This window comes from Muscardinus avellanarius (genome assembly GCF_963383645.1).
Source record: "Muscardinus avellanarius genome assembly, chromosome: 16".
NCBI classification, from domain to species: domain Eukaryota; kingdom Metazoa; phylum Chordata; class Mammalia; order Rodentia; family Gliridae; genus Muscardinus; species Muscardinus avellanarius.
In genome coordinates, this window is record NC_137802.1 from 73,088,277 (window position 1) to 73,116,098 (window position 27,822).

The following is a 27,822-nucleotide window of genomic DNA, read 5'->3' on the forward strand; positions in this document are numbered from 1 at the left end:
GTGGAGAGGGTCACCAGTCCTTTCATGGGGCTCGTTCTCCTTTGCTTCAAAGAGTACAGCGGCGTGCAGAAACACAACACCTTTTCTTTCTTGCACGCCATGGATGAGAGGCCTGTGAATTCAGAGCAACTTCCTCCCGCCGGCCCTCCTCCTCTTGAAAGGTGCAAAAACGCAGCCGCTGCCCGGTGGTCCCCACACAGCGCAGTCCCTGCAAGCAGGCCCTCTGCTGGGACAGGAGAGTAGATCGGAGTCCAGAAAACTCTCCCACAGAGACTGGACTGGGCTTCCCGGCGATCTCATTAAGACCTCATTCCTAAACCTAGACAGCCGCGTGGAGCTGTGGAATTGCCCTTAAAGGTTTCTGTTCTGCAGTGCGGGACAGGGGCCCGAGGCCATGGCTGTCACCCGGCATCCCTGCTGCCGCGGGCCTCCTCCAAGCCGGGTGAGTCTGCATGGCAGCCAGTCACAGGACGTGCAGGTCTCCTGGCCATGTGTGGGCCTGGCTCCTCCCGGGTGAGGCAGCATGCCGGGGCCCAGAACTAGAGGGCTGGCCTGCCAGCGAGCGTGCCCGCCCTGCGCTGCGTGTGGCGAGCTGTTGCCCCCAGACAAATGCTTCTCGTGATCCGCAGCCACAGAGCAGCCTGTCCCTGGAGAAGCTGCTGTGACAAGTGCCTCTTCTTAGCTGAGGACAGGGTTCTTGACAGCCTCTCGGCAGAACGACAAGTCGCAGGGGCTTTCGTAAACACTCCTGGGAAAGCGTTTTCCTCCCAGACTCTGCTGGGGCAGGCCGTGCGCGGAGCCCAGAGCCCCAGGCTCCGCGCCTTCACGGGTGCTTTGTTGTTTGTTTGCTTTTTTGTTGCAGTACTAGAGATTGAACCAGGGGCATTTTACCTCCAAGCGACGCCCCAGCCCTTTTTTTTTTTTTTTTAATACTGGAGATTGAACACAGGGGCATTCAACCTCCGAGCTACACCCCCAGCACTAGTTTTTATTTTTTATTTTTAAACAGGGTCTCACCGAGTTCTAAAGGGCCTCACTAAGTAGTAGATGAGGCTGTCCTCGAACCAAGATCCTCCTGTCTCAGCCTCCCAAGTACCGGGATTACAAGCATGCGTCGCCACACCCGGCTTCATGGGTGGTCTTAGTGTTGGTGACCTGGTGCACCTCACATGGACAATGAGAGGGGCGGGTCCCGCTGCCTGACAGCCGTGCACCCACACAGAGCTTGCGTGCGTGGTTGGTATCTACCTCAGACCTTGGTCCAGGCTGCTTTTGACAGGTGACACGAGGCTCCTTCCACCCACAGCTGTGCTCATGGAGAGGCTCTCCGTCCTCTGATAGATGGTAGACTCCTTCGTAAACACCGGGCGCACCGCGAGCTGGCTGAGGGAGGGACACGGGATCACGGCTGATTTGAAAGCCTCTGTGAGGCTCCTTCTGTTCTTGAACAAGCACACCATTTTCTGCAAATTGTCCAGCTTCCCCCAAAATAAAACGAAGGAGCTCTGTGTGGCCTCCTCCCTGTCTGCCTCTGCAGCCTGCAGCAGGTGCTTGGGCCTGCGGCACCATGGGCAAGGATGCGCACTGCTGTCCTCTGAGCAGCCTTCGCTGGAACCGCATCCTCCTCCGGGTCACCTCCTCCCTTCTGTGCCTCTCCCGTCAGTGTGCCGTGGCCCAGAGCCCTCAGCCCTGCTTCCCGCCTCCCCTCCTCTAGGGTTCTGAGCACTGCCTGATGGGCTGTCTTGGGTTTCTGTGGACTTCTGCAAAGGCCCATGTCTTCCCATCACCTCCACGCCATAGATCCTGCTTGTGCGCCAGCCTTCTTCCCGCCATCCCTTCTTTGCTGGGAGAATGGTCCTGCTTTCCCTTCAGAGCTTGCCTCCTTCGCCTGTCCCATCAACCTGTCCGGCCTTGGCCCCAGCCCGTTGCTGACAAAGGCAGCTCCCGGCCCCCGGCTCCATCCCCTGGGGCGCCTGCAGCTCAGACAGGAGCATCCTCTCCCTCACTGGCCTCGCCCCCGTCATGCCGGGGGTTCCTGCCCTTAGGAGTGTTGAGGTATTCAATGAGATTAGGCGGTCTTCACCAGGGCCCTTGGCAGCCATGTCTTCCATCTCTGCACCTGGCCGTGTAGCCTGAGACCGTGTGGGTGTCAGGCACATTCTCAGTCACGCTTGCCCACTCGTTGGGAGCTCCTTGGGGCAGAGGTCACATCACATACACCTCTGATGGCTTCCTAGAAACTCAAAGCAGGGCCAGTGTGGGGCGTGGGCAGGAGGAGCCCAGGGCCTGCACTGAGTGGAGTGGGCTGCAAGCAGAGACGCCTCGCACGCACGCATGCCCGGGCCTGAGATTGAATGCTGCCCGGGCCTAATGCTCTCCAGTCAGCTAAGGCCTCACCATGCAAGCCCTGTCGGCCTGTAGCCCAGATTTCCTTCTAGAAAGTTCCAGTCTCAAGATGGGGGCAGTGTGATCAAACCTGGGGTCAAATCTCTGGGCCCGTTAGCAGAGTAACAAGCCCGCGCTTCCTGCAAGCTGGCTCTGTGAGGCTCCGCCTCCTGATGCCATGGTTAGGTTTCCAGAGAGCAGAGCTGCCAATCCGCTACTAAAGCATCTCCTCTCTCTTCCAGGAGTTTCTTTTAATAGTGTCTACACTCAGATTTGGAGGGTCTTGTTGCATCTCGCTGCTGATCCCTATCCAGACGTTTCTGACTTGGCCATGAAAGTCCTCAACAGCATCGCCTACAAGGTAAGTATGATGGGACCCTGTCATCCAACACTCACGTCTGCGACGTTTCAGTCATGAATATTCAAGCAAGGATCACCAGTCACATTAAGGTCTGCACCATAGATTTTAAAATACACCAATAAGCCGGGCGTGGTGGCGCACGCTTGTCATCCCCGCGCTTGGGAGGCGGAGACAGGAGGATCGCGCTGGTTCGGAGCCAGCCTCGCTGGTTTAAGAGACCCTGTTTCCAAATAAAAAGTATAAAATAGGCCGGGCGTGGTGGCGCACGCTTGTAATCCCCGCACTTGGGAGGCAGAGACAGGAGGATCGCGCAGTTTCGAAGCCAGTCCCACGCACTGGGTTAGGAGATCCTGTTTCCAAATAAAAATGTAAAAATAGGTCTGCTAGTGTAGCCCAGAGGTAGAAGAGCTTCCAGGAACCCCAGTACCACCAAAAAATAAAAAATAAAATACACCAATAAACCGGGCGTGGTGGCGCACGCTTGTAATCCCAGCATTTGGGAGACTGAAACTGGAGGATCGCGGTTCGCGGACAGCCTCAGCTACTTAGTGAGGCCCTCTGCAACTCAGTGAGACCCTGTTTCAAAATAAAGAATAAAAAATTTGGGCCGGGGGTATAGCTCGGTGGTCAAATGCCTCTGCGTTCCCTCCCCAGACCCGCTAAAATAAAATAAAATACACCAATAAGCCAGGCATGGTGGCGCACACTTGTAATCCCCACACTTGGGAGGCTGAGATAGGAGGATCGCACAGGTTCGAAGCCAGCCTCAGCTACTTAGTGAGGCTCTCAGCAACTTAGTGAGACCCTGTTTCCAAATAAAATATAAAATAGGTCTGGGAGTATAGCCCGGAGGTAGAAGGCCTCTGGGTTCCACTCCCAGTACCACAAAAAATAAAAATAAAATAAAATACACCAATAAGCCAGACACGGTGGCGCATGCCTGTAATCCCAGGACTTGGGAAGCTGAGACAGGAGTATCTAGGTTCGCAAACAGCCTCAGCTACTTAGTGAGGCCCTCTACAAGTTAGTGAGACCCGGTTTCATAAAGAATAAAATATAGGGGTGTAGCTCAGAGGTAGGTACTGGGTTCCATCCCCAGTACCACTAAAAAAAAAAAAAAAAAAAAAAAAAATCAGACAATAAAACGAAGTTCTGGCGGACGTTCTTAAGCCAGAGCCTCGGCGCCCCTGAACCGTAAGTGTGCGGCCCCAGTGGTGCGGGTGTCCCGGTTCAGGCTTCTTGTCCACATGACCCGTTGTGAGGTCCCTCCTCCGCTCTTCTGTCTGTACTGGTGGCTTCTCTTCCCCTTGACTCTTTGCGCATGGTGGGTGGGTTTACTGGGGATTGAACCGGGGCATTCTACATCTAAGCTATACCCCAGCCCTATTTTACTTTTTCTTTTGAAACAGTCCCACTAATTCTGGAGGATCTCGCTAAGGTTCTCCGGAAACCTGCCGTGCTCCTCCTCCCAAGCAGGGGACTGCGGGGCGCGCCGGCTGCCACCTGAGCCTCACTCCTGACCTTCACCTCCTGGCTAGAGAAGACCTTGCAGAGACCTGGCTTTGGTTTCATGGCTTTTCTGTTCTTCTTCCCATTTTCCACTTTATTGCTAGTGCTTTTTTTCACGTCCTGTGTACTTTGAATTTCACTTGCTCCTCTTATTCTGCTCCTTAAGCAGCTGAGGCTGGCTTCAAACCTGCACGATCCTCCCAAGTACTGGGATGACAAGCGTGCACCACCACGCCGGACCACTCTAAGTCCTTAACATAAAAACAGGTCATCAAGTTTAGTCCTGTCTTCTTTGAGAACTCTAAACTCTCCTAGTCCTTTCTGTGAGCTCTGGAAGTGTGGCCTAATGCCTTCTAGTTCTTTCTTGTGCAATCCTGAGCGTTGAACCCAGGCCTCGCACGGGTTAAGTAAGCACTTCACCACTGAACTACACACCCCCTGCCCTTCGGATTTTGGGACAAGAGTCTATGTTGTTCAGACTGGCCCCATACTTATAATCCTCCTGCCTCAGACTCCTGAGCAGCTAGAATTACAGGTGTGTGCCACCATGCCCAGAGAGTAGCTAAAATTACAGAAGTGTGCCACCATGCCCAGGGAATAGCCAGAATCCCAGGCTGCCTCCGAGCCCACCCTTCTAGCACTTCTTTCCCAGCCTCAGCCTCATTGGTCTTTCCCGCACTGTGGAGCAGAAGAGCATCCGCCAGACCTGAGTGGCCTCCCTGGCCCCCTGTGGAAGCTCTCTCCTCCCTCTGCCCTACCCAGCAGGCCCGGCCGGCCCCCCGACAAGGGGCAGCGCCGAGCTGCGGCAGTCGTTGACACCCTCCTCTCTGGGATCCCAGCTCATGGCACCCCATTTCCAGGAACTCACAGCCGTTGTTTCACGTGTCGTTTCTGGGTTCCCAGTTACTTATTGAAGTTTACAATTTACCTGGCAGCTCAGCTTGGATATACAGAATTAGCTGTCATTCCTGATGGTATTTTTTTTTTAATGTGTGCCTTTTTAGTGAAATTTCAAACTTACAAAAAAAATAAATTGCAAGAAGAGTACAGGAAGCCAGGTGTGGCGGCGACATCTGTGACCTCAGTGCTGAGTCTGAGACGGGAGGGTAGCAGGATCGAGGAGGCCAGTGGTGTAGTGAGGCCCTGTTTCAAGGCCAAGAGTAAAGAGGGCTGGGGTGCTTGGAGGTGGAATCCCTCTTGCCTCACAATGCATGGCCCAACCTATTGGTTGTTCTTTCAACTAAGATTGAGATCAATTCTAATAGAAAACTTTTTTTTGTTTTTGGCGGTACTGGGGATGGAACCCAGGGGCATTCTATTTTTGAGCAGTACCCCTAGACCTATTCTCTATTCTTTATTTTGAAACAGGGTCTCACTGAGTTATGGAGGGCGTCACTAAGTAGCTGAGACTGTCTGTGCACCGCGATCTCTGCCTCCTGAATGCTGGATGACAAGCGTGCGCCACCACATCCGGCTGAAAACTATTTTTTAAAATATGTATTTCTTAAATATTCTGGTCTGAGACTAGGTGAGGGATGTAAAAGAAAGTGTGGCCTCAATTTTGGGAGGCTGAGGAGGGCCTCAGGTTCGAGAGCAGCCTCAGCAACTTAGAGACCTTGTTAATAAATAAATAGATAAATAAATGTGATAAATAGATGAATGTGGGGCTGGGCTGTAGCTCAGTGATGGAGTGCCCCGAGTTTAATCCTAATCACCAGTGAATCATTTTCAATTCAGCCATTTTAAAAGCTTCTTATGGACGTTAATGAATTGCTTAAGTCTTTAGAATATACGTTCAAAGAAAGCAGAGGCCGGCCCGTGCACCGCCCTCGTCAGCGGCCTGTGGCACGGGGGAGCCAGGCGGCCTGGCTCGGCTGTGCGCTCGGGGCTGTTCTTCTTCCCTCACTCGGCGTCTTGGTGTACCCGTCACGGTGCACAGGACTCCGCCTGTTGGGGCTTTGGTGTCCTTGCTCTCACCACAACTGCGCCTGGACTGCTTACACCAGAGCCCGCGCCTAGAGTTAATCTCAGGACGGAAGTTCGTGCTGGAGACCCGGCCGCGGTGCCGAGCAGTTGCTCTAGGAGTCCCTCCGACATGACGCACAGAGGCGTGTCTGCCTGCTCCTCCGTGGAGACGCCGGCACAGCCTCCCGGCCGTTGGGCCTCTGCCTGCTCAGCTAGTCCAGCAGCCCAGCCTCCGGCCGGTCCCAGCAGAGCAGCAGGGCAGGGGCCTCCCAGGACCTGAGTAGCAGGGGGTGTGTGTCGAGAGAGTAAACTGCTGCCGAGAGACGTGGAAGCATAAATATTAAGGAAATCTTTCCTTATCCTCATTTTAATTTCAAGAAGTGCCTTACTCTATGCTCTAGGAACTAAAGGGATTATATTTCATTTTACAGAGAAATGAGCCTATTTTAGATTAACTCAGAAGCCCCGTTTTGCTCATCAGAGCCGAAAGCAGCCCTATTACTGTGGAATGCCCCATAGAATTCTCCATTCAAATACAGGAGCTCTTAGCAGCTGCATATGGAAGAACCCACACAGGCAGCGCGCCGCACCAGCCTGGCCCGCTTGTACATCCTCGTCCCTGGGCGTGGCTTGTGTTTTGCTTTTAGTTTTTCTTTTATTTCTTTCTTTATTTGGTTTTTGTTTTGTGGTGCTAGGGATTAAACCCAGGGCCATTCTACCTCTGAACTATACTCCTAGGCCTGTTTTTACTTATTTATTTATTCATTTATTCATTTATTTTTGTGGTACTGGGGATGGAACCTAGGAGCATTCTACCTCCAAGCTACACCCCCAGCCGTATTTTTTCTTCTTTATTTTGAAACAGGGTCTCACTGAGTCGCAAAGTAGCTGAGGCTGGCTGCAAACTGTGATCCTCCTGTCTCAGCCTCCCCAATGCTGAGATTAAAAGCATGTGACACCACACCCAGCCTATTTTTATTTTGAAACAGGATCTCACTAAATTGCTGAGGCTGGCCATGAACCTGCACTCCTCCTGTCTCAGCCTCCCAAGTACTGGAATTACAGACTTGCACTACCACACCCAGCTCCTCGCTGAATTTGACTGGGCAAAAAGTGTCTGACCTGAAATGGATGGAAGTTTTTGGGTTTTTTGTTTGGTTGGGTTTTGGGTTTTGGTGTGTGTGTGTGTGTGTGTGTGTGTGTGTGTGTGTGTGTGTGTGTGTGTTACTGGGAATGGAACCCCGAGCATTCTATCTCCAAGCTCCACCCTCGGCCCTATTTTATTCTTTATTTCGAAACAAGGCCTCACTGAGTTGCAGAGGACCTCCCTCAGTAGCTGATGCTGGCCACGAACCGTGATCCTCCCTTCTCAGCCTCCCAAGTACTAGAATTAGAAGCGTGGCTACCACGCCCGGCTGGGATGGGGCTTCTGACAAGGTCACGTTTGCGCTGTGGAATGCTGGCTGGGCGCCATGACCTTGCCCCTTGCCACTGCACTTGCCCTTCCTGGCACCAGTCCCTTATGACAGAAGAAGTATCCCCACCTCTCACCTGTGCAGAGCACGTACGCAGTGTCGAGCCATCCTGCGCAAGCTGCACTGCGGGAGACAGTGACCGTGTGGACGTGGTCAGGAAGGGCTCATGAGGGTGCTGGGTCTCACACCACACCAGCCCCAAACCCAGGCACTACAAGCAGCTGGGGTGTTCTGTTGAGCTTGCGCGACAGGACGCTCACTACGAAAGACTCCTCAGGACCCTGCCCAGCCGCCCCACGGCCTCTGCCTGGAGACCCCAGCTCTGAGTCTCCACCACAGACCTGGCGCCACCAGGTCCCCTGCTCTGAGCTCAGGGAGGTCTGGGGGTTTGCGGAATCCACATTTCAACCCCTAAAGCTGTCCTTCGCCACCTCCCACTCATCCTCCAGGGATCTTGAGAAGGTGCATTCTAGAGTTTAAGTGGAAGTTTCTTTTCTCTTCTGGACTTTAGGAATCTTGGCTGTCAGGTGCTATAGGTATGTGTCTGTAGGATTGGCTGTGTCATTCAAATGTCAAAGCAAAAGCAAGGGCGCCAGGAACACGTCACTCTTATAACTAAAGTACGAGACCAGGCATGTGGCACAGGCCTCTGGTCCCAGACTCAGGAGGCTGAGGCAGGGGGGCACGTCAAGAACAGCCTCGGCAGCTCAGCAAGCCTCAAACTTAGTGAAATGCTGTTTCAAACTTTAAAAAAAAAATGTAGCGCAGAGGTAGGATGCCCCGCGTTCCATCCCTAGTGCGCATGCACACAAAAGAAAAAATAGACGTCATTTAAAAGGATGGCTCCTCTTCCCCGCTATTTCCATTTCGAAGCTGCAGGTTGTCTGGGAAGCGTGGTGCCACCTGCGTCAGGCCTTCCTGGTCATTTTGCTTTCTTTGACTGTCTAGCTGGTGGCTGGGTGGTAGGGACAGTGCTCCTGGCTACAAAGTGTGGGGTCTAGAAAGCTGAGGCGAGGGCAGGGTCCCCTAGAATGGAGCCCTCCAAGGTCCAGGTTCTATTGGGCTCAGGAGCTCCCCTCAGCTCCCAGAAGGCAGCCTGGCAGCCGCTGGCTCCCAGAATGGCCTTGGGGGGTCAGGGGTCACCCAGAGAGCTGGTCCTTCCTGGGGCAGAGGAGGCTTCGCCTCAGCATTGCCGGCCCCTTGAACCCACTGCCTGTGGCCTGGATGGCGGAGCCTGCAGCTGCCCACGAGCTGTGAGCCAAGGCCAGGAGCCGCCCGGGCACTCCAGGGCTGCCCAGACCCCAGACGCTCCTCGTCCCCCCGCGGATAGCTGGTTTCCACTAAGCCCGAAACAAAACCACTGTCCTTTCAGTGCCAAGTCTCAGCCTGTTGCAGAGCTTTCTGTGGCAAAATTTCAAACCCCGCAGGTGTTTTTGGAAGGATGTTTGCAGAGCCTGCAACCACCTCTTCATCCATAGCGCTACATTTACAACTGTTTCAAGTTTCCCCTCAATGTGGAAAATGGAAGCAGGCTGCGGTGACCACGGGGTGCACTCAGGACGGGGCAGTGCTGTGCGCCCTGGCCCGGCTGCCCCCTCCCCACCCCACTTGCTCTCCAGCCTGCCCTCAGGTGAACGCTGCACATCTGCCCCACACCCCCTGGCCCGGGTGCAGGAATTGTCTCTGCAGCCAGGTGGTTCTTTGTTTTGGTCCTGGGTTCCATCCCAGGACCTTGCACATGCTAAGCACATCCTGGACCAGACCACCGAGCTACATCCCCAGCCCCAGACGAGGTTGGTTTGGTTGTTTTTGGGTTTTTTTTTGTTTTTTTGGTTTTGGTTTGGGTTTTGGAGGTTTTTTTGTTTTTTGTTTGTTTGTGGTACTGGGAATGGAACCCAGGGGCATTCTGCCTCCAAGCTATACCCCCAGCCTTATTTTTATTCTTTACTTTTGAAACAGGGTCTCACTAAATTGCAAAGGGCCTCGCTAAGTAGCTGAGGCTGTCCACAGACCACAATCCTCCTGTCTCAGCCTCCCAGATGCTGGGATTATAAGCATGTGCCACCACGCCCAGCAAGGTTGGTTTTAAGATGCTTGTGCATTCTCGGCCCAAGTCGCACAGCACAGGAGATCCCGTGGCCACTGGAAAGAGCAGGAATCCCCCTGCCATCGTGCCGCCCTCCCCCCAGCCTCCAGGGTTGCATGGATCCTCTGAGAAGTGCAGGGGCCCCGAAGCCCTCGAGCGAGAGCTGAGGCGTTGGAGAAGGTTGGACAGAGCAGCATGGCGTGGAGGCGGAGTGGAGGCACTCCACGGCCAGCCCAGGAAGCCACCTCTTTACATGGAAGGAGGTAGAAGCCAGGCGTGGTGGCGCACCCTGTAATCTCAGTACTTGGAAGACTGAGACTGGAGGATCACAGGTTTGAGGCCAACTTCAAAAACTTAGCAAGACCATTTCAAAATAAAAAGCAAGGGCTGGGGATATTCTTCAGAGGTAGAGTGCCGTAGGGTTCAATCCCCATATCACAAAAAGAAAAGCTAGGGAAGGAAGGGGTGGCGACGGCGCTCCATCCTACAGAGCACACGTCTGCCTTCTCACGGGCCACGTGCAGAGGCTGCTCCGCTGGCCCGGGGCCTCGCAAGACCGGGTGAGTGCTTCCTAGAGGAGTGAGGCGCCACCTGATCTTTAGGGTGACCTCTGGGTCTTCACCTGGGGCCTTCTCCACCATTTTAAAGCCACACAAAACCGCCCACCAACGTTGTGCTTTGGCCTCGGGGCCTCGGAGGCGGCTTCATCCTCTGACCTCCCGTGTCGCCTGTCCTGTGCCTTTTAGGCCACCATGAACGCCCGGCCTCAGCGCATCCTCGATACCTCCTCACTCACGCAGTCGGCCCCAGCCAGCCCGACCAACAAGGGCATGCACATCCACCAGGTGGGGTAAGTGGCCGCAGAGCCCCGGGGCCGGCGGGATCCAGGGCCCGCAGCCACCGGCCCTCCACCCTCACGCCCTGGTTTGCTCTCTCTCCTTCCCCGTCCCAACGCCAATTTCCCTCATCGGAGCCCCCTCCCCACACCCCACCTCCAATCCCTCCCTTTGCACACAGTGTCACGGTGTGGCCGTCAGCACTCAAGGGGCTGGGTCCCACGTGGCGACCAGCGGGGGCTGTGCCATGGTGCCAGGAAGCAGCGCCCAGGCCTGTCAGGGGTAGCTAGGCCTCATTTGGAAGTTGCATCAACGTGTTTGGGGACCCAGGAGGTTTCGGGCCCTCAGCCGCACCTGCAGGGGAGGGCTCGGTGCCGCAGTAAAGCGCACTCTCTGCTTCTCCCCACCACAGGGGCTCCCCACCAGCATCCAGCACCAGCAGCTGCAGCCTGACCAACGATGTGGCCAAGCAGCCAGTCAGCCGCGACCTGCCGTCCAGCCGCCCCGGTGCCACGGGCCCCTCGGGGGCGCAGTACACCCCTCACTCCCACCAGTTCCCCCGGACGCGGAAGATGTTTGACAAGGGTCCCGATCAGGTACTGAGACTGGCCATTCAGCAGCGCTGGCAAGCGATCGGACGCAGGCGTGGGTCGTGAGGTGGTCCTCGTCCGCGGCTACTGGTCAGCCCGCGTCACAGGCGCCAGCGGCCTCCCTAACTGGCAGGCGAGTGAGCACTCGTCTCCCTCCTGGGCACACAGCCTTCCGCCTCGCCGCGCCGCTCTGCAGTGTTGATTCTGAGCGTTGTTTGTTCCATAAACATCCAATTGCTCCGTACGCAGCCCACCCCTGTCTCTAGTGCAACTAAAAGCAAATCCCAGAAGCCAGCTTCTGCTGTCCCACCAGGTGCCAGGAGCGTAGGCCTCCGGTCCAGCCCAGGCTGCTTGCTGCTCTCGGTCAAGGACAGCGGTGTCTGGCAGCAGCGGAGGGAGGGCTGGTGGCTCACTGTCACCCATGAATACCAACGAGCCAGCTGTCTTACCGGCGGGCCCTGGAAGCAGGGCCATGCACAGCTAGGCAGGTGGCCGCTGCCGACTCCAGGCCGTGGTGATGTGGGGCGGGGACAGGGGACAGCTTGCAGATCTGCAGGGTCAGTGGACATGGGGGCCACCCTCCTGCACCTCCACAGCAGTGGCTCTCACCATGGGGCCAAAGCTGCTGCCCCAGTGGGAGGTGAGTCCCCTCACCGCGTCCCCCGGCTGCCGCTTTGCCGAAATGCACCGAGAGGGATGGCGCCGGCCCCGCCCCACATGCCAGGGACAGGCTCTGCCGCCCCGGGTCCACATGGGAAAGAGCAGAGCCTGGTCCTCACGCTCCTTACCCCAGCCCTGGGCCCTGTCCTCTCGCCGGGTGCTTGGTCCCCAGGATGGCCCAGTGAGAGGAGCACTAGTGGCCATCCCCAGACCTCACTCTGGGCTCGCGGGACCTTGGCCCCCAGTTGGGAACCCTCTCCAGTGTAGGAAGACGCACAAGGGCAGTGAGACTCATCTGCTTCCTTTTTCTTCCAACAATACCCTCAAGACGGCGGACGACGCAGACGACGCTGCTGGACACAAGAGCTTCATCTGCGCCACGATGCAGACGGGCTTCTGCGACTGGAGTGCCCGCTACTTCGCCCAGCCCGTCATGAAGGTGCGTCGGCAGGGCACAGGGACCCGGGCGCGCTTCCTCTCTGCTCACTCCCTCTCCCAGCGTGTCCCCGGCCCCTCTGCTGCCCTGCCAGCCTCACTGCCGGCTTCTGACCCTCCTGCCACACCCTGCTGGCAGCCTTTGGAGGGAAACAGCAAGTTGCCATTAGAGTGGGTGTCGACAGCCAAGTGGAGCACTCGAGGGCGGGCTGCGCCGCCTCCCTGCCTGCTTCCTCTTGGCAAGGCACGGGACTTGGAGGAGGAGCGCACCAGCCCACCACGGGCCACACCTGGCGAAGCTGCTCTGGGGACACAGGATTTCCCCAGCTGGGCTCATCCAGAATGTTTTGGGTTTTTTTGTTTTGTTTTGTTTTGTTGCAGTAACAGGATTAAGCCCAGGGGCATTCTACCTCTGAGTTATACCCCCAGCTCTCTTTTTTTAAAAAATAATAATTTGTTTTGGAACAGGTTCTCACTAGGTTGCTTGAGTTTTGTAAATTGCTGAGACTAGCCTCAAACCTGCAACCCTCCTGTCTCAACCTCCCAAGGACTAGGATGACAGGTGTGCGTCACCATGCCTGACTCTGCCTCGCATGTTTGGGCTTACTTTTGGATCTGGTCTGCCACAACACGTCACAAGATGTGTCCCAGAGACACATCGGCTCTGTGGCTACAGATTGAAGCCGTGTGTTCTGGGTGACAGCACCTGGCCTCCCAGGAGCCGGGACAGGAGCGCCACTTCACAGCAGAACCTCTGTGGTCTGGCTCTGCAGGGACTCGCCCAAACTTCCATAAGTTTAACACACATTTCTACAGATATGTGTCAAAACTCTTCCTTCATGTTAATAACCAAAGACTACAGATCAGAGCTCACTCTTAACTCTATTTCAATCTTGGCTCCTGAGTCATTTCTGTGATAACACTTGGACTCTTCATTACAATTTTCCTCTTCCCCCATCGTGAATACTGATTTTTGTTAATAAAAAGCAAAAAATAATCATTGTCAGCACTGAGGCAAGTAATACAGTTCTAACTTGTTGAGCCCCTTTGCAGACAAGGGAAAGGAGAGCACTTTTCCATTCCTTAACCGTGTAAATGGCCCAGCTCTTCTAAAAAGCAGTATAGCAACAGCTGTCCAAACCTGCATCAGCCAGCCAGGTGTGGTGGGCACGCTTGGAATCCCAGCACTTGGGAGGCCAAGATAGGAGGATCACAGGTTCGCAGCCAGCCTCAGCTACTTACTGAGACCCTGTTTCAAAATAAAAGAATAAAATTAGGGCTGGGGTATAGCTCAAAGGTAGAATGCCCCTCAGTTCCAGCCAGGAATTACTTGTTCAGATGCTATCCTAAGAAAGTAATCACACAGACAGTCTCTACATTGTTTTAAATAGTGAAAATTGTGATCCACTTAACCTAACAGCAGAGGTTGGTTAAAAGGTTACAAAATGTTTGTTAAGATATTTTTTGAGCTGTTAAAAATTAGCCAGGCATGGTTGTGCAGGCCTGTAATCCCAGCACTTGGAAGACTGGGTCAGGAGGATCGTAGATTTAAGGCCAACATTAAAAATAAAATAGGGTCGGGGTGTTGAGGTAGAATGCCCATTGGTTCAGTCCCCAGTACAACATAAATAAGTAAATAATGATGCTACAAAATTAATTAGTGGCATAAGGGAATGACATGATAAAATTTTGAAAATAAGCAGGCCAAACCTGGATCTGCAGAATGCCGATAGCAGTCCATGCCCCACAGGAACTTGCTTGCTCATAAGAGACTGAAGGAAGATCTCAGTTGTGCGTCAACACCACGATCAGGTGGCAGGGAACTTTTGGTGGTTGTTGTTGTTGTTGTTGTTGTTGTTGTTGTTGTTGTTGTTTTGGTGGTACTGGGGTTCCTGGAAGCCCTTCTACCTCCGGGCTACACTCCCAGACCTTTTTTATTTTTGGAAACAGGGTCTCTTAAGCCAGCGCACGTGTGGCTGGCTTCAAACCTACACGATCCTCCTGCCTCCGCCTCCCAAGCTCGGGGATTACAAGCGTGCCCACCACGCCCTGCTGGCAGGGAACTTTTTGGTGTTTTATATACATTTGTCTTTTCTACATTTCCTATGCTACACACAAATTGCCTTCCTAGTGAAATGGGCGAGTATTAAAGAAACCGGCCCGGCTCCTCTGGGCAAGCCACTCAGCTGTGGCCAACTGAGGCGCTGTGCCCCGAGCGCGCCCCCTTACCTTCGTAGGCTCGAGTCCCTGCGCAGACGGAGAAAAGTGCCCGTTACCAACAACTAGGGCCTTCTGGTTAAGACAGGAAAGAGGACGTGGGTACTGGAATTTATACAGAATAACCAAGGCCCACCCAGGTTGTAAGCAGGCAGGGGGGCCAATTAGACCCAGGCGTGGAGGACAGAGGGTCATCCTTTACAGCCGGGTGCGGTCTGTTCAGAGTCGAGTAGAGGTCAGTTTAACATTAATGGAGGCTCTGTCCTGAGCTGGTCTGGGCGTACAGCGGGGTCCAGCAATGGAACCTGGTGGGCCTCCTCTTTTTGCTGCAGTGGCCAGAATCATTTTCTGGGCTGCTAACGTGCTGATTTTCTGGAAATCCTTGAAAATTGCCTGTTCTGTCATCCCCATGGAATGGAAGGGGGGCTGGCGTAATCGAAAGCCTCCTGTTTCTCTTTCATTTAAAAGTGAAAGGTTTCTTCCTTCCCCAGCATTAGTGTGAGCAGGCACACCAGGCCAGTGTCTGCCACACCTCCCCCAGCCCAGCATGGGGAGAGCAGCCCCCGCAGAGCCAGCCTGAGGCTTGGACACACGGAGGTGGGGCTGGCTGGAGGCCCCAGGGCCCAGCTCACCGAGGCCGCCAGGAAATAGTAGTTGAGTAAGCAAGCAGTTTGCCTCTGACCCTGCCAGCCTTGGAAACAATGTCGCTTAGTTGTAGCTGAGTGACAGGCTATGGCTTTCACGGCTGCAGCAGTAATCAGGATAGTGTCTCTGTCACACATGGTGGCAACAAGTCTCGGGATTCAGGGACCTGAAGCCAGTTTCCTTTTACACCAGGTAGAGACCTTTTCTAAACTGTAGAGGAAGGAGAAGGACATGTTTTATCTTGTTTTTTACAAAAACTTTTCCCACCTGGGTATGGAGGTGCGTGCCTGTAACCCCAGTGATGGGGAGCTGAGGCAGGAGGGGCGGAAGCTCAAGATCCGCATCAGCAACTGGGCAAGACCCTGTTTAAGATTAAAAATCTAAAAAGGGCCAGGGACGCAGCTTGTAGGTAGAATACCTCCGGGTTCAATCCTCAGTTTTAGGCACACATTGAAAAAACATTCAGTTGGGCATGGTGGCACACGCCTGTAATCCCAGTACTTGAGAGGCTGAGGCAGGAGGAGTGCAGGCCGTGGCCAGCCTTGGCAACTTAGTGAGACCTTAGTGAGGCGCTCTGCAACTGAGTGAGAGCTGAGGGTATAGTTCAGAGGTAGAAGGCCCCTGAGTTTAATCCCAGTACCAAAAAAAAGTCTACCTTCCAGATGGTATCATAAGAATATTCTTTTTATTAATGTAATTAATCATCTAATGGCATATTTGTATAATAAAATAGGAGTTTTTTATTAGCACGCTTCACGGGTAAACTAAAAAATAGTTCCAAGGCCAAGATTGGGCCTCAAAATGAACAAAAAACTTCAAGCCCTAGACAGCTTTAAGATTGTGTAGGAATCAGCCAGCGTGGCAGTACTGCACGCCCTGTGCTCGGTGGGACTGAGCTCCCCCAGAACGTGCCTGCAGTGAGGTGCCTGTCAGAGTGTCTTCACCGACTCACAGTCACTTTCCGGTCGGTTCCCCCAAGGGAGCCGCCGCAGTCTAGGGGGGTTCACCCCAATTGGCAGGCATCCCTCTCTCTCCGCTGAGTTTAGAGCTCACATCTACTACTGGACTCAGAAAAGACTCTTAGAAACGTCTGTCGTGTGCTTAGAGAAACAGATTTATTGAATTGTGTTCTGGTTACAAAAGTAATACGATGTTTTCCTTCTCCTTTGGCAAATTCCAGTGGTTGATTTTGTCCCAAGATTGGCTCAAAGGTGTGGGGAAACAGGCCCCCTCAGGTGTGCTGCTGGGTGGGCAATACTGCTTCTCACGGGCACTTTGGCCGTTGCCACTGTGAAGTGGGCCGGATGCGGAGGTGCACACCTGTGACCCCAGCAACCAGGAGGCTGAGGCAGGAAGGTGACAATTCAAAGCCAACTGGAGAAACTTAATAAGATCCTGACTCAATAAAAAATGAGAAAGGCTGGAGGTATAGCTCAGTGGTAAACATTCCTGGGTTCAGTCCCCAATACCACCCCCAAAAAATTGTTTCATGGCACTGTGTACAGGGCGAATGCCAGTGGGTTAAACACTACAACCAGGGTCGCGTCTGGCTGCTCCGGAGGGAGCGAGGGCCTTGCACCCTGCCCAGTACTCGGAAGAGTGCCAGAGGGCAGCGAGGCCTGAGGCAGAACTTGCCCCTGCCCTTGGTAAATTTGCAGTTAGCTGGGCATGGCGGTGCATGTTTATAATCCCAGTGCTTGGGAAGCGGAGACAGGAGGACCACAGGTTCTCGGCCAGCCTCAGCTACTTAGGCCATCTGCAACTTAGGTGTGAGTGTAGCTCAGAAGTAGAATGCCTCTAGGTTCAATCCCCAGTTCTACACACACACACACACACACACACACACACGCATATCTCTGATGCTGGTTTTTTAAGCTTTTTATTAAAAATTCAGAAAATGGGCTTTGTCACGGTCACGCGAGCCCTGCGCAGCACGCACTCGTGCACATGTGTGCAGCCCCCGCGCCCTGGTCACTCTGCTTCGGGCCTCTCGGCTGCTGCTTTTTACTCACGTGATGAGCTCTGAGCTTCTTCTCACCTCGTCAAACGTCCTTCCACCAATGGCTTTTTCTGCTAGTTCCCCATGAGAAATGACACGTCATTTACCCGAGTCTCCTAAGGACCTTCCTTGGTCTCGCCCTCAGGTGGCCCCACACCACTTTGGTTACCAGGGGCTTCATCCAGGCCAGGAGGCCAGCGGGTGCAGGGGCTCCGTTCCTTCCTAGAGAGTTCAGGGGAGTGATAGGTAGGTCTGCTCGCCCAGAAACTGAATAGAGTGAGCGCACTTTGATGGGTGGTGGCAGGGGCACTGGGGATCGAACCCAGGGACGCCCTACCGCTAAACTATACCTCCAGCCTTCTTTTTTTTTTTTTTGGTGGTACTGGGGATGGAACCCAGGGGCCTTCTACCTCCGGGCTACACTTCCAGACCTGTTTTATATTTTATTTGGAAACAGGGTCTCTTAAACAGGGTCTCTTTTGAAGCCAGCTGAGGCTGGCTTCAAACCTGCACGATCCTCCTGTCTCAGCCTCCCAAATACGGGGATTACAAGCCTGCACCACCACACCAGGCTTACCTCCAGCCTTTTTAAAAATTATATTTTGGAACACAGTCTTGCTAAGTTGCTGAGGTTGGCCTCAAACCTGCCATCCTTCAGCTTCCCCAAGCACAGGGATTACAGTTGCACCAACTTACCCGGCTCACCGCTGCGTTCTCATGGAAGCAGCATAGCCCATGGCAGGCCGTGGCGGCGGGAGTCAGCTAGCAGTCTCTGCTTGCACCCAGCCAGTGCAGGAGGCTGGAGTGCCCTGCTGCTGGCAGTGGGGCTGGCTTCCTCCCCCTGCATTGACAGCGACCGTGAGCTGGCTTCCTCCCACTGCAGGGCCTGACCGTGCGGTAGCTTGCTGCTGTTCTGTGTGCTTGGCCAGGGCATCACGTCAGTTTACCTTACACATCCACTGCTGAATTTCACATAATCGGGGATTGAGTTGTGTTGATTAAACCAATGTGCATGTTCTCACAAGGAGCCTTGCAGTGAGCGCTCAGAGTCACCTGAATTGAGTGCTGTGGTAGTTTGGACGCAGCTCTATCCCAGGAGAGCTCTGTCCTGAGCGCGCGTGGCTGTGTGTGCCTGGGCCCAGTGGGGCGGCTCCTCCTTCCTGGAGAATCACCAGGCCCTCCACAGCCCCAGGCTGCCTCCACGTCCCCCTGGGGCCTTGAAACTGGAAGGGCATCCCTCTACCGCAGAAGTAAGAAAAGACTTGTGGTAAGACCCTGCCTCTTCTTAAACCCACCAGGAGCAGAGGTGGCAGAGGAACTGTCTGAAAGGGAAGGGATGGCTCACCTGGTGCAGAGCCGAGAGGGGCTCCCCAGAGGCCGGCCGTGGGCTGGGAGAGGTGCCGCTCTAGGGAAGTAGTGTGGGAGTCTAGAACTGCCATCCTCAGCAGTGCAGGCCTGGAGGAGGGAGCAGCCAGTCCTTCTGGAAAGACACTAAGCCCCCAGGCCCTTGCCCCCACAGAACACAGTCCTGCGGCCTTGAGGGAAGGGCGGCCTGGCCTGCTCTGGCCGGGACGCAGGCAACCTGGAGAAGGGTAAGAGAACCCTCCATCTCAGGGAGGCCAGGGGCCTCTCAGATGGGATACAGTACCTGGCAGAGGGCAGGATCACCGAGAAAGAGAAGGGCAACAACCTAAGGGTCGATGACTCCACTCAGCTGAGGCTGGGTTGGAGCAGCAGAGAGCCCGTCCTGCCCCACCAGCAGCCAGCCACAGGAAGGGCCAGGAGCCACGGACGAGGCACAGGACAATACTGGAGAGGCGCAAGGCCCAAGCCCATCTTGGCTCCTGAGCCACAGGGATCATAATAGGGCTTACCTGTTTCCACGCAGAAAACGAAGTCTGTTTACCTTGGTCTCTACTGTTCTGCACAGGAGAACTGGAATTCATTTAGAAACTAGGAGATGCCCCAAACGTATATGACAAGCACACGCTGTGCCAAGAGATCAATATGGAAGCCCTGGGGGGGGTCACGCAGGAAGAGGTGAGGGCCGCCGCAGAGGCAGAGACCGAGGGGCCAAGACGCAATACGAAGGGCAGGGTGCCTTTAAGGTACTCTGTGACCACAGTGAATGCAAAGGTCAGTTCACAGAGCTGAATGAAATTCCAACATTAGAAAGAGCAGACCTCCCCGGAGCATCAGGGCAGCGGGAAACACGCACGCCTGGAATCCCAGGAGAAGAGAGGAGGAATGTTTAAAGAGATGGTGGCCAGGAACTTTCCAGAAATAATGAAAAACATTTAACTTCAAATCCAACAGAGACCCCAAAGCAGGCTATATAAACGTGTGTACACACACACATCCGGACACATCCTATTAAAACAGCTAGAAACCAAAGATGAAGATAAAGTCTTGAAGTCTACCAGAAAAGTATTAAAAGATAAAAGACACTGTACATACAGGAGAACAAAGACAAGACTCACCCCCACTTCTCATCAGAAACCACATAAGAGAGAAGACAGATGCTTAAAGTACAGAAAGAAAGAAACTAGCCCAGCAGAATTCTGTGTTCTGTGCCAAAGGAGGGCAGCAAGGTTGAAGGTTGGACATCACTTATGAAATCCAATTTAATAAACTCCTAGAAGTAAGAAACAAATGCAAGGGCAGAGACAAGGTCATCTGCAACAGCATTTCCATTGTACTTCTCTACACCGATAGTGAACGATCTAAAGATTCAGTCGAGACAGTCTCACAGTATCATCAAAAAGAACAAAATATCGAAAAATAAACAGCACAAAGAATGTAAGGCTTGTGTACTGAAAACATATTCTAGAAAACATTATTGAAATATATTAAAGAAGGCTTAAATAAATGGAAGGAAATCATATGTTCTGCACCAGAAGACTCACTCCTGAACCAGCAGTGTTCCCCAAAGAGATGTACAGATTCAACACAAGCCCCGTGAAATCCTAGCTGCCTTCTTGGCAGAAATTGACAAACTGATGCTCAAATTTATATGGAAATGCAAGGGACCCAGCGTAGTGCAAAAGAAAAAGCCACGTTATAAAAGACAAAGAAATAGAATGACTCACACTTCCTGACTTGCAAACTTAGCACAGGGCTGTGATGACCCAGGCAGGGTGGTATCGGCGTAAGGACAAACAGATCCATAGGTCAGAACTGAGAGTCCAGAAACGTGCCCAACCTTACTGCTTTGTGCCTTAAACACCGCAGCATACGAGAGAGACAAATTCATGGGAAGCCGTGGGCTGCAAACCTACTCAGGACAGACAACCTGAATACTTGTCCATTTTAACTACAAAGGCTTGCCTTTGTGGTTAAAAGCCTTTCAACGCCAGGCGTGGTGGCGCACGCTTGTAATCCCAGTACTTGGGAGACTAAGGAGGATCACAGGTTTACGGCCAGCCTCAGCATCTTGTGAGGCCCTCCAGAACTTAGTGAAACCCTGTTTCAAAAATAAAGAATACAGTAGGGCTTGGGTATAGCTCAGAGGTAGAATACCCCTGGGTTCCAGCACCAGTACCACCAAAAGGGGGGATAAAGCCTTTCAACAAAGAAAAATCCAGACTTCAGCTTGATTTCTTCTCTTTTCTTCTTGTCTTTGTAACTGGGATCAAACCCAGGGCATGGTGCATGCAGGGCAAGTACTTGACCACTGACCTGCATCCCAACCCGAAAAGTCCAGACCTGAATGGTTTCAGTGGCGATCACACCCACTTTGCAGGCAGGGTGATGCCACTCCTATACAGCAAGTGTGAGCAGAGCGAGCACACCCACTCATCGTGTAAGAGCAGCGTGCTGTCACCCAAATCAAACCCGAAAAGTAGGAAACTGCAAAACATACCTCTCCTGGACGTGGGCCCCAGATCCTCGCCATGGTATTAGCAGATCAGAAGCAATGATAATACACTGCTGACCAAGTGCACTCTATGCCAAGACTGCAAAGTTGGCATGTTAAAATCAGCCCTGGCCGGGTGTGGTGGGCACGCTTGTAACCCCAGCACTCGGGAGGCTGAGACAGGAGGATCACGGTTCACAGGCAGCCTCAGCTGGTTAGGGAGGCCCTTTGCAACACAATGAGACCCTGTTTCAAGATAAAGAATAAAAAATAGGGCTGGCGGTGGAGCTCAGAGGTAAAATGCCCCTCGGTTCCATCCTCAGTACCACAAAAAAAAAAAAAAAAAAAAAAAAAAAAAATCAGCCTTGTAACCAAGCTCACAGCAGACTGAAGAGAGGCCAGACGAGCATAAGGCCATCTCAGCAGCTGCTCAAAAATCTCCTGGCAGAACTGAGCAGCCCTCCATGATAGCAACTCAGCCAACTAGGAGTAGATGCTCCTTTTTCTTGTAAGACACCTGTGAAAACATCAAGGTAGCATCATTCTTTTTGGTAAAAGACTGGGTGCTCTTTCTCTAAAAGTCAGGAAAAAGGCTTGGTATCTACTCTCAGTATTCAACACCAGACCAGAGACCTAGATTACAGGGAGTCAAGAAAAGGAAATAGTGCTTACAGAGAGAAAGGCGGCCCTCACCTCAGACAGTGCTGCCCACCCCTAGGAAATTGCCAGTAATTTGCAAATTTTGCAGAATACAGAGTCATCATACAAAAATCAGTTGCATTTCTTTAAGAAACTGAAAATTGACATTAGACATAAGCACCATTTATATAAGCACCAAAAAACAGAAACACATAAATCTAAAAGGAAATTCCTGTGCCAAGAGTGATGAGGCCTAGGTGAGCGGAGACCATGTTGACGACGGGGAAGACAGTAATACGTGAAGACGTCAGTCCTCCTAAACAACATGCAGACCCCTGCGGCTCCCATCCAGATCCCAATGGGAGGTTTTTAACTGATCATCTTACTACAAGATCTTTTGGGAAAAACATAGAAACTAAAATAACCAAAAGAATTGTAAGCAGAAGAACATTAGAGGACTCATGTCCTCTCCTCCAAGGCTTGGTATCAGTCGGCCCCTGTGGGCTTGGGGGAGGATGACTCACAGATCAATGGATCGAACTGAGAGCCCAGAGAGAGACTCACAGATATGTCCAGTCAATCCCCAGCAAAGGTGTGAGGACAGTCAGCCCAACAGAGAAAAGAAGTTTTTAACAAGTGGTAGCAAAGGCCAAAATAAGGACCCGAGCCTCCCCACGCTGAAGGCAACTACTGTCTCAACATGAGTCGTGGCCCTCGCCGCAGAACCCAAAACCATGGCACCTCTGGGAGGAAAATAGAAAACCTTCCTGTCGTAGGATTTTGAAAGACTCCTTTAAATGAGGTGCAAAAGGCTCACGCCACATACGTTTAAAAGTGACATAATCGGACTCATTACAACTAAAAACTACTTTTTGAAAAGTACTATTGAGAACTTGCCACAGACTCAGAGAAAAGTGTAAAGCATATCTGATAAAAATATCGTGTTTGGTATACATAAAGACCTCTCCAAGTTCCGTGGTAAACAGCAACCCAGCGGAAGAGCCATGAGCCGGCAACTGTGCCGCACACCTGTAATCCCAGGACTTGGGAGGTTGAGACAGGAGAGTTGTAGGTTTGAGACCAACCTCAGCAGCTTAGCAACCAAGAGAGACCCTGTTTCAAAGTAAAATATAAAAAACGGTTGGAGGTAGAATACCCTTGGGTTCGATCCCCAGTACTCCGGGGGAGAGAGGACAGTGGCAAAGGATCGGCATCGACATTTGACCAGGAAAGAGGCACAGCTGGCAGATAACCACGTGGCAGGGTGCCGATGCCAAACAGACAGCCATTGGGGAAGCCGCGTGACCACGGCGAGGCCACGCTGCACACCTGTCCTGGTGAAACCAGAGACCGTTGATACCCAGTGCTGGCGAAGGCTGTGCACCCCTGAAATGCTCGTGCTGGGCTGTGCGGGTTCTGGACGTGCAGACGCACGGGGAAATGTGCCTGCTCTCTGAGGTTAGGAGCACATACCCAGCAGCCCCACTCCTCGGAGTCCACCCAGCAAAGCAAAAGCAGTGTTCAGTACGTGGCTGCTACGGCGGCTTTATTCATGCTCACAGAAACTGGACCGGCTCAGGCATCCTCCTGGCCAGCAGGTGGACACGCTGACAAAGCCATATGGGAAGGTTCTAGTCAGCAAACAAACCAGCTTTCTAATGAGCATTCCTGCATACATACATCACCAGAGAATGGCCGGCATTGTGCTAGCAGTGGAGGAAGCCACAGGACCAACTACGTGCCGTGTGCTCCACGTACATGGCACCCAGAACAGGCAGAACTGCAGGGCCCGAAACCCAAAATGGCTCACTGTGCCGGGCCTGGGACGGAAGGGAGGGCTTTACTAGAGGGCACTGGGGGTCCTGGGATGCTCTCCCTCCGGCCTGGAGGCAGTTACGTGGCTGTAAGCCTTTGCCAAGACCCAGAACTGTACCTAAAGCAGAAGAAACCTGCAGTACGTAGATTATATCTCAACCAACGTGACTTGAACCTGAAGTCACACTAAGAAAAAATGGAGTCAGACAACCTAAGCGCTCTCGTTTAGGTGTGAATTGACTTCACACCTGTAATCTCCCTAGTCGCCTGACCTATGGTGCGACTCCAGGGTGTTTCCTCAGAGGGAGGCGGGCCCAGGTGAGGGGCCCTGCAGCTCAGCCGCCCTGTGACAGCCTCCAGGCTTGCCTCCTCTGCAGGGCAGGAGGGCCATTGGTGGTTAAAGGGTGAGGAGCAATGGTCTTGAGTGTCCAGTGGGGGGCAGTAGAATGCCCGCTCTCAGTGTGACAGCACACTCCATCTGGGGTACGGAGCATCTTGTTAGCCACCTTTAGGTGGGTTCCTCCCTATCCGCTTTACTCTGGCCTTTTCAGGCCTGATAGTCATGTTCCAGTTTTGGATTTTATCCCACACAGCTAGATCCTTTTATATTCGGAGGAGCCAAGCCAGGCGTGGTGGCACACATCGTGAGCCCAGTACCTGGGAGGCTGAGACAGGAGGAACACAGGTCTGAGGACAGCTTCAGCAGCTCAGCAGAACCCTGCTTCAAAATTAAAAATTAATTTAAAAGACCCGGGGGTGTCGCTGGGAGGTGGAATGCCATAGGTTCAATCCCCAGGACCACCAAAGAAACTCAGGGACGGACGATCTGAGCAGCCCCGGCCCGGCAAATCCTCTGTACCAGGCCCTGCTCCACGCGAAATGCCCAGCTGCTGCGTCTGGAGCCTTCGGGGACCCTCATCTTCGGTAGTCTCTGGCCTGTGTTTCCCTCTGGTTTCTGAGCACTGGGAAGGAAATGCTCTCCGCTGGCTCTCGGCCAGCCATCGCACCTCTGTGGGAGGCTGCAGAATTCTAATTGCTTTCTGTCTGAGGAGAAGCCGAGAGGAGTAGAAATCCGCCCATGTCATGATCCTAATCATGTAACGCTATTACACTGGCCTGGTCCCCAGGAGCTCTGCTGGGGAGCTGGTCTGCACTCTTGTTTACTGAAGAGCTTTTGCTCAGCTCCCAGAGAAGTGGGTGGAGAGAGGGGGGACAGAGGGCACATGACGGAGGCCACTGCGAAGGAGACAGTCCCCAGCCAGTTATGCTGGTCCCTCTTCCTGAGGGCCGTGGGTGCGTCCCCAGCGGCTCTGCCCCTCCTGCCTCCTCCTGGCACCCAGCCTCATCTCCTGGCTCCGCTGTCCACCCTCAACCCACCGCCCCCTGCACCCACTCTCCTCCTCCTGCCTCTCCCTCCTGTGACCCTGTGGTCACGGCCGTCTATCCCTAGGACAGAGGCTTGGGGCTTTGTGAGGGTCCCAGCCCCTGCACAGGCTCAGCAGGTCTGCAGAGAAGGCCCCTCCTGAGAGCCTGGAGAGGGGCTGAGGCCTGGGCCTGGAGGCCATGGGCTGCTGGTTGGCAGCTCTGCGAGTCCCAGACGGCCTCGGACCCCCGCCTGTGTGCCCACCGCTCCCTCGGGCCCTTGCTGTCCCTTGTTGCGGCCCTGCCACTGAGGCTCCGACCTCTCCCCACTCCACCCCACATCTGGAGCAGTGGGCTCCAGGCAGGGCCACAGAGAGCTGACCAACAACCTGAATTCTGTCCCGTTGCCCCCTGTCCCTGCCCAGAGCGCCTCTTAGACCTCCTCTAATTTGCTCCCAGGAAACCCGAGTTCCATTGAAGTGCAATATCTCTCCCCGCACAGGCTCCACGTCTGTGTCTGGGTGTTTCCCCACATTATTGCTCTACATTATTGGCCATTTGTCACTGCTTTCCTGCTGGGCCCTGGGTCGTCAGGAAGCCACGGCGCAGCCCTCGCCGTGCCCACCATCGACTGTGGCGGGAGGCACCTCGCTCCTGGCGCCTGCATTGTGTGTTCGTCTTTTAGCTGTTGTTGCTTTTTTGCTGAGTTTATGTTTTAGGGGTTTGTGTGTGTGAGGGGGTACTGGGGTTCCTGGAAGCCCTTCTACCTCCAGGCTACACTCCCAGACCTATTTTATATTTTATTTGGAAACAGGGTCTCTTAAGCCAGCGAGGCTGGCTTTGAACCTGCGCGATCCTCCTGTCTCCGCCTCTTAACCACAGGGATTACAAGTGTGCACCACCACACCCGGCTGTTTTAGGGATTTTTAAGAAGAAGAAAAAGGAGCGTAGTAATAAAATGCTAGAAAACAAACTGCAGGCCCTACAAGAGCACTAGAAGGATGCACAGGGTCCGGAGCCGCCGGGCGTGGGGGTCTCGCCTCTGGCCGCTCTCCCGCCATCCGGGCAGTGGTTTTTCTTTCTCCTGGGCACTCTCTAGCCTGTGCACCCTACTAAGGAACACCAGGACATTCTAGCTCTCAACTATACCCCCAGCCTGTTTTATTTTGAAACAGCCTTACTAAGTTGCTGAAGCTGGCTGTGAGCCTGCAAACCTTCCATGATCAGCCGATTATCCACTGGGTGTGCGGGGACAGGTGTGTTAACTGTATCCCACAAACCAGGTCAACTGTCAAAGCCAGCGCGGCCCCCGGGGTCCTCACGTTTGTCCTTGAGGAGTGACCAGCACCTGGCCCATGGAGATCAGGAGGCACTTCCCAGGTCCCAGCTGTCATGCCCCAGTCCACCTCACCCCACGCCACAGTCTCAGGGCCTCAGGCCCGGGCGTGAGGGCAGAGGCTCTGCAGGTGCTAGCCTGGACACTACAGCTGTCCGCAGCTCAAGTCAGCCACAGACTTTGCTCTGTGCCTGTGCGGTGTGAGGTGCCAGCTGGACTAGAGACACAGCCTTCAGCATCTGAGGAGGGAGCCGTTCACCTGGGACATAACATGTTGGGGTGCAGAGCGTCTCTGGATGTTTAAAGTAACATGTTGGGGGGATGTTTAAAGTAACATGTTGGGGTGCAGAGCGTCCCTGGATGTTTAAGGTAACATGTTGGGGTGCAGAGCATCCCTAGATGTTTAAAGTAACATGTTGGGGCGCAGAGTCACTGGATGTTTAAGATAACATGTTGGGGTGCAGAGTGTCCCTGGATGTTTAAGGTAACATGTTGGGATGCAGAGCATCCCTAGATGTTTAAAGTAACATGTTGGGGTGCAGAGTCACTGGATGTTTAAGATAACATATTGGGGTGCGGAGTGTCCCTGGATGTTTAAGGTAACATGTCGGGGTGCAGAGCATCCCTGGATGTTTAAGATAACATGTTGGGGTGCAGAGCATCCCTAGATGTTTAAGGTAACATGTTGGGGTGCAGAGTGTCCCTGGATGTTTAAGGTAACATGTTGGGGTGCAGAGCATCCCTGGATGTTTAAGATAACATGTTGGGGTGCAGAGTGTCCCTGGATGTTTAAGGTAACATGTCGGGGTGCAGAGCATCCCTGGATGTTTAAGATAACATGTTGGGGTGCAGAGCATCGCTAGATGTGTAAGGTAACATGTTGGGGTTCAGAGTGTCCCTGGATGTTTAAGGTAACATGTTGGGGTGCAGAGCATCCCTAGATGTTTAAGGTAACATGTTGGGGTGCAGAGTGTCCCTGGATGTTTAAGGTAACATGTTGGGGTGCAGAGCATCCCTAGATGTTTAAGGTAACATGTTGGGGTGCAGAGTGTCCCTGGATGTTTAAGGTAACATGTTGGGGTGCAGAGCATCCCTAGATGTTTAAGGTAACATGTTGGGGTGCAGAGTGTCCCTGGATGTTTAAGGTAATATGTTGGGGTGCAGAGCATCCCTAGATGTTTAAGGTAACATGTTGGGGTGCCGAGTGTCCCTGGATGTTTAAGATAACATGTTGGGGTGCAGAGTGTCCCTGGATGTTTAAGGTAACATGTTGGGGTGCAGAGTGTCCCTGGATGTTTAAGGTAACATGTTGGGGTGCAGAGCATCCCTAGATGTTTAAGGTAACATGTTGGGGTGCCGAGTGTCCCTGGATGCTTTCTGTCACTAAAGATCCCTGAGGAGCACGACCTGGAGAGCCAGATCCGCAAGGAGCGGGAGTGGCGGTTCCTGCGGAACGCTCGCGTCAGGAAGCAGGCGCAGCAGCTCATCCAGAAGGGTAAGGGCACCCTGCAACGCGGCTTCCCCTCAGCCGTCCTGCCCTGGGGCTGTCCGCGGGCCTGCTGGGCCTCAGAGGACACCCCTCTCACACAGAGGGAAGCACAGGCCATTCCCAGGCCCTGGGGGCCTGTGTCTTGATAACCTGGCCGGTGTC

At 53.5% G+C, this 27,822-nt stretch overlaps 1 protein-coding gene across 2 annotated transcripts in view; it reads left to right on the forward strand.

Moving 5' to 3' along the window:
• The window catches only part of RPTOR (regulatory associated protein of MTOR complex 1), a gene marked incomplete at both ends in the record, with an annotated part of 318,581 nt that overhangs the window by 276,881 nt on the left and 13,878 nt on the right, over positions 1-27,822 (forward strand). For both annotated transcript variants that reach the window (XM_080714263.1, XM_080714264.1), the window contains 5 exons: positions 2,628-2,746; positions 10,528-10,631; positions 11,030-11,213; positions 12,196-12,306; positions 27,561-27,666. In XM_080714263.1, the coding sequence (XP_080570389.1) occupies positions 2,628-2,746; positions 10,528-10,631; positions 11,030-11,213; positions 12,196-12,306; positions 27,561-27,666 (624 nt within the window). The remainder of the gene's footprint in view (positions 1-2,627; positions 2,747-10,527; positions 10,632-11,029; positions 11,214-12,195; positions 12,307-27,560; positions 27,667-27,822) is intronic.